The sequence below is a fragment of the Cavia porcellus genome, unplaced genomic scaffold, assembly GCF_034190915.1.
Source record: "Cavia porcellus strain 051 isolate PalLab524CR breed Dunkin Hartley unplaced genomic scaffold, mCavPor4.1 scaffold_6, whole genome shotgun sequence".
NCBI classification, from domain to species: Eukaryota; Metazoa; Chordata; class Mammalia; order Rodentia; family Caviidae; genus Cavia; species Cavia porcellus.
Window position 1 is genome coordinate 47,475,285 of NW_026947489.1, and position 5,640 is coordinate 47,480,924.

Consider the following 5,640-nt stretch of genomic DNA (forward strand, 5'->3'; position numbering starts at 1 on the left):
GACAGACTCGGTGAGGCCAAGGAAGGGCTCTGCATTCAGGCTTCCTCTCAGCCTGGCCAGCCACAGCGCCCGAGGAGGGCTCTGAGGAGGGCTGACCATGGGCTGGGAAAAGGGTGACGCTGCCTGCGGTGCTATAGCCATGGGCCAGGCCCGGGCTGTGCTCCCACTGAGGCTCAGACCTGGAGCTCGCTAAGGGCACTGAAGTCCTAAGGAGAGGCAGAATGGCGCTGCTGATGTCCAGGGCATGCTGTGGATTGAGTGGTGCAGCTCGGGAGACAGAGTGGGACTTCAGGCAGGGATGAACAATACCAGTGGCCAGCCTTGGGGGCCATCCTGCAGGAAAGGGGGTTCTGTGGCTGTAGCAGGGTTTACTCCCTGCTGGGACCAATAGTATTTCAGACAGGAGGGCGACTCAGTCAGAAGGGGGGGACCTTAGGTGTGAGGCAGGGGGTGTCCAGGCCAACACTGACCTTCCTGTGGACCCCCAGGTTCACGGCAGAGGCGCGGCAGCAGCGGAGGTCCTTCACCTACCTGCCCTTCGGTGCAGGGCCCCGGAGCTGCCTGGGGGTGCGGCTGGGGCTGCTGGAGGTCAAACTGCTACTGCTCCAGATCCTGAGCCGATTCCGCTTTGATGCCTGCTCCCAGACTCAGGTGAGGGATGTGGCTCTGGGGTGGGAGCCACCCCAGTTCCTGGAGGGGTCTCAAGCTCTGCATGGGATCCGGAACCCAGCCCATCCCCTAACCTCCTGGGCCTAGGTTTCATGACGTGTGAAGTGGGACCATGCCAATAATACCCCCAGTTCCTACTGTCACGAGTGGCCGGCTCCAGGGCCAGCCTCACGTCTTCTGCAACACGTGCTGCTTGGCAGGGATGGCGTGTGTGGCTTGTCCTCCAGAAGCTGGGGGTGCCCCCTCTGGTTCCTCTTGGTTCCCTTAGGTTTCCTGCTTGGAGAGGTGGCAGAGGGGCTCCAGCTTCTTGGAAGGTGCTCCCAGCTGCCACAGCTTTGCCTTCCCCCATCCTGTGGTCCCTGTCACACGCTGTGCCACCCCTTATCCCTGAGGTCCCAGACAGGTGCACAGACTCTCCCTTAGCAGGACGTCTCAGCCCTCCTGAAATGTGACTGTTTCTGAGCCCTGACCCCCTCACACCACATGCTTTGTCCCTAAGCTGGGTTCTGTTATTCCCATCTTCTGATGATGTGGAGCTCAGAGAGGGGAAGTCCCATGCCTGAGATCAGTCAGACTGCAGATCAGGGACAAACAGGGACAACTCTACTGTGTCCTCCACATGCAGCCTGATGCCAGGCCCAGAGCTCATGCATGAATGTCAAAAGAATGCATGGCAGGTGCTCATGCATTTATTCAAGGACAAACAGACAAGGAGCTAAAGCGTGAGGAAGCCTGAGCTCAAACCCAGTCCTGACATGCCCAGAAACTGCTGCTTGCATGATCCGGCCATCCTTCCCTGCAGGCCCAGGGCTATGTGCTCCTGCCTCTAGAGCCTTGGCACAGCCATGTGCCTGCACAGAAGGTGTGCAGGGTAAAAAGAGACCCAGGGACAGAAACTAATGGTTCTAGATTCAGAAATTGGCAGTGCCTGTGACAACCAGAAGACCTGGGCCCGGCTACCGGTCCTGAGGAGCACGTTGGAACCAGAAGGAAGGATGTCAGGCAGAGCCAAGTAAGGAGGGGACAGAGCAAGAGAGGGATAGGAAAGGGCAGGGGAAAGTACCTCCTTAGGCAAGTGCGAGACCAGAACATCCAGAACATGCGCCCCAAGAGCCAGCAGCCCCAACTGCTGAATTCAAGATGGCATGAGCGCGTGAATTACCCACCCCAACCTCCCACTCCCATAGGGTTCCCTCTCATCCTTGAAAGCCACTACTTCCACCTCCTGCCCCTTCCCAGTTCCATCTTCTAGGCTTCTTCCATCCCTTCCCCTACCCAGGATACCTCTTCCAGGAAGCCCTCCCTGATTTCACCATGCCTACTTACCTCTTCTTTGCCTTGCATTCATCTAGACATGTGCTGTGCCCTTAGTCCCATGTGGCAATTTACATTTAATTATAACCAAATCCAGTCAAAGCCTCAGGCCCTCCTTTGCCCGGTCATATTCTTGGTGCTCCCTGCCCAGGTACAGGCCATCTGTTCTTGACATATACCTTGCTATCTGTGATATAGCCTGCCAAGGCCTCGGAAAATGCCCACCGAGGCCCCAATCCTGTAACCTGGATGGATCTTCACATGAGCCACCATACTGCCACCTGACATACACTCTTGAAAATCCTCTGGTTTGTCTTCCAAGTCCTCAGGCCATCGTGACCTCTGCCTTTGAGGTTGGCCAGGGAAGGCCAGACCAGACTGCCAGTGAGCAGGTTGTGGCCCAGGGTCACTGTCCTCAAAGAGAGGGCAGCAAGAAGCCAGGGACAGTAGGGTGGCGGTGGCAGAGGCACTGCAGCCGTGTAGCCTCCCGGAGCCTCCTGGTCTTTGTGTGCAAAGTGAGATCTGCTGTCTTCCCCAGCCTTCTCACATACACAACTGTAGCCCAGACGTGCTCTTCACCTATGGTACGCAACTCACCTGGGAGGACACTAACTTCCTTAACCATAGTCAGCTGGTGCCCCCATGCCTTTCCCCGAGCTGGCTCTGCTGGTTCTCAATGAGCTGTATCCACTCAGGGGTCTCCTTTACCCACTCCTTGCCCATCCATCAGCCACAGATTTCTGCAACCCTGCCTCAGGCCTGGCTCCAAAGAACTCTTTCTGTGGTTATGGTTGATTCTATTTTAATTTCCTCTATTTTAGGTACCTCTGCAGCTAGAATCCACATCTGCTTTAAGTCCCAAAAACGGCGTCTATATCAAGCTTGTACTGCGCTGAGGCAGAAGCAGCTGGGAAAGAGAAGGCAGCTGACGGCTGTACAGTGTACCAGTCAGTGTTTTGAGGGCACTTGGGATCGAGAAAACCCTTATCTTGTGATGCAAGTGATGGAGAGTGTGGCGTGCATGCAGTAAAGAGCTGATGTGATGTCTAAATGCTTAATAAACATTGGTCACACTCGGTATTAATGATGCCAGGGACATTGCTATTGATCTGTTAGATTGTGAATAAATAGGCAAAATGACCAAGCACATGATGCTTAAAGGAAGTCCAGCCTCTGAGCTGGAGGATTCTACAGTGCACAAGACACTCGGGACCCTGTCTCAAGGGCACCAGCATGGGGCTTTCAGAGAACGGTGCTCACCAGACAGCCTGGAAGGTAGCTGCAGGCTTTATGTGCTGGTCCTCCTAGCTGGGGCTCTATGACCATCTAGTGAATTTCACGCACTCTTTCTTCTAATGAAAGGTCTCTTAATTTTGATCAAGAAATCCAAATATGCAGTTGAAGGTTTGTAAAAGTGATGATCATGTTGCTAGGGGGGCTCACATACACCGAAGTACTCGCCATTTGGATTCCAGAATTTCCCCCAGGAGCCCCAGCTGCTGGTCTTTTCAGCTCTGTGTGCTTCTGTTTCCTCACCTGTAAAACAGGGAAGCTGACCAAGCAGAAAGATCCGTCGCCTCCGTTTGACTTTGGAGCAGCCAGGGCTGAGTGCCTCGTAGATGACGACCTTAGCAGGATCCACTGGCCCTTCTCCTGGCATCCAGATGTCTCCAGGTGACACCTTCACATGACTCGGAAAAGCTGCAGACTTCCTCACATACTGCTACATATATGTGGTCCTTCTCCAGTCCCCAAGCTCAGAGCACCCACACTCCCCCGATCTCCCCCAGAGGGGCCCTGATCACTCCCACACTGTCCCAGCCCTGAGCCTCAACCACCCACGCTGTGGTCCAGGCAGCTGTCATACAGTCCCCCCACAGCCTCACTACCACCATCTGTGCTCCATAACCAGGCTTCAGGAACCCAGCCTGCTCTCCTACACCCTGCCTGGGCCCCAGTGCCTGACCACCCTACAGGCACCAAACCACACAGGCCCAGCCAATACCTAGCTCCCCTTAGGAGCAGGGCCACCACCTCAAGTCCTCAGGTGGCCACTCTCCCCTAGGCCATCATTTCCATCTGGCCACCCCTTTCTGTGCCCAGGTAGCCACCATCTTCATGCACAGCCAATGTGCTAAAGTCGCTGGGCCCCCAGCCCTCTGCTGCTACTCGCTTTGCTTAAATGTGGGGCAGAAAAACACCCAAAACCACACCAATCAGCCACAGACCCTTCCAGTGTCTGGGTCCTCCGCCACCTGGGTCCTCACACTCTGGTCATGCCCTGCACCTACCCCTGCCCTGGACCCTACATCTGCACAGACGTCCTGAGAGCTCCAGCCCTGCTGGCTCCTTCCAGTCCCAGGGTCCACCTGGTCCCATTCCTGCTGACGTGGGTCCTGCCCTTCTGCCAGTCCAAGCTGTTGCTAACTTGCTTTCTCAAAGGTCCCCACATCAGTGATCTCTGCAGCCTTCACAGCTCCCTCCCTCTGGTCATCCCCCCGCCCATGCTGCCAAAGAAGCCCTCCTGCTCCTTGCTACTGCCTGGGTCCCAGCAGCCAGCTGGGTAAAGGGCACAGCCCCCCCTGCATTCAGGACTTTTCCAGGCAAGCATCACATGCACGCACACCACAGGCCAAAGATCATAACAAAATCAATGAATAGATTTGGAGGTTTAGGCAAGCTGTGCGGGAACATGGAGCAGGCTGAAAACCATGCCTTTGGCAGCTGTGCAGCTGGCCCTGCTGGCGCATCTGCTAGTGTGGCTGCTGCCTGCTCATTTAGCCTGGCTCTGCCCTGCCTATGAGAGGTTTCCATTCACTCTGAAGATGGGAAGATGAGGCATTCTTGGATCTGAACACATGGGCACAACCAATGCACAAGCACCAAGTGAGTGCATCTTACTGGGTGTGAGCTTCATAACTGGCCCTGAACCAATCAGAGTCCAGGAGGGATGTGCCGGACTATCCACGAGCGTTGTTCAGGGGTGAACCTGGGCTCTGTGGGCTAAAACTGTGAGTTAGGAGAAAGAGAAAAAATGCAAATGTGTAAGCTGCAAACTTGAGCAGAAAGTATAACCACGTGATGCTTTTGTTAGGGTTCCGAGTAGGGTCTTAAAAGGGAGTCCACAAAGTCATACGTGGTGGGTAGTGCAGGCCTGTAATCCCAGCCCTCAGGGCTAAGTAGGAGGACCACAAGTTCTAGAACAGCTTAAACTGTAACAGACTCTGCTCCTCCCCCAAAAAGAGGGGGACCCACAAGCAAGGGTCCCAGCCTGCTGCTTTGTGATAAATCCTCCCAAACACTGCCAATGTTCACAGCATCACCTGCTCCCCCCTCCTGCTGTGCTCTGTTTCTACTCCAATCTCAGCTGAACCCTCCTTGCTGAGGCAGAGGTCCTGGAACATAAGGAGGTGACCCAGTTGTGAGCATGGGGCCCTTCTGCCACCCAAGGCTGCGGTGAAAAGGGCTGCCAGTGAGGAAGGCGCCCTTGCCCTGCAGACACCCAGCCTGCAGCCTTGTAAGTTGAGATCACCTGTTTCTAAGCCCTGTACAGATGAGTTTACAGCAGCCCCAGGGCAGACAGACCCCACCCCTGAGCAGTGCCCAGTTCCCAGCAGTGCCCGTGCCACAGTCACTGAAGAAGACTGCAGTCATCTG

The 5,640-nt window shown here is 55.3% G+C and overlaps 1 protein-coding gene across 4 annotated transcripts in view; it reads left to right on the forward strand.

The window, feature by feature from the left end:
* Window positions 1-3,063, forward strand: part of Tbxas1 (thromboxane A synthase 1) — a 158,049-nt gene extending 154,986 nt beyond the window's left edge. For 3 of the 4 annotated variants that reach the window (XM_063249597.1, XM_063249599.1, XM_003475343.5), the window contains 2 exons: window positions 489-651; window positions 2,805-3,063. In XM_063249597.1, the coding sequence (XP_063105667.1) occupies window positions 489-651; window positions 2,805-2,879 (238 nt within the window). In that variant the 3' untranslated portion in view covers window positions 2,880-3,063. Of the gene's footprint in view, window positions 1-488; window positions 652-1,584; window positions 1,682-2,804 lie in introns of all 4 variants that reach the window. The other variant, XM_063249598.1, reaches the window with a different exon arrangement.
* Window positions 3,064-5,640: the final 2,577 nt, after the last annotated feature.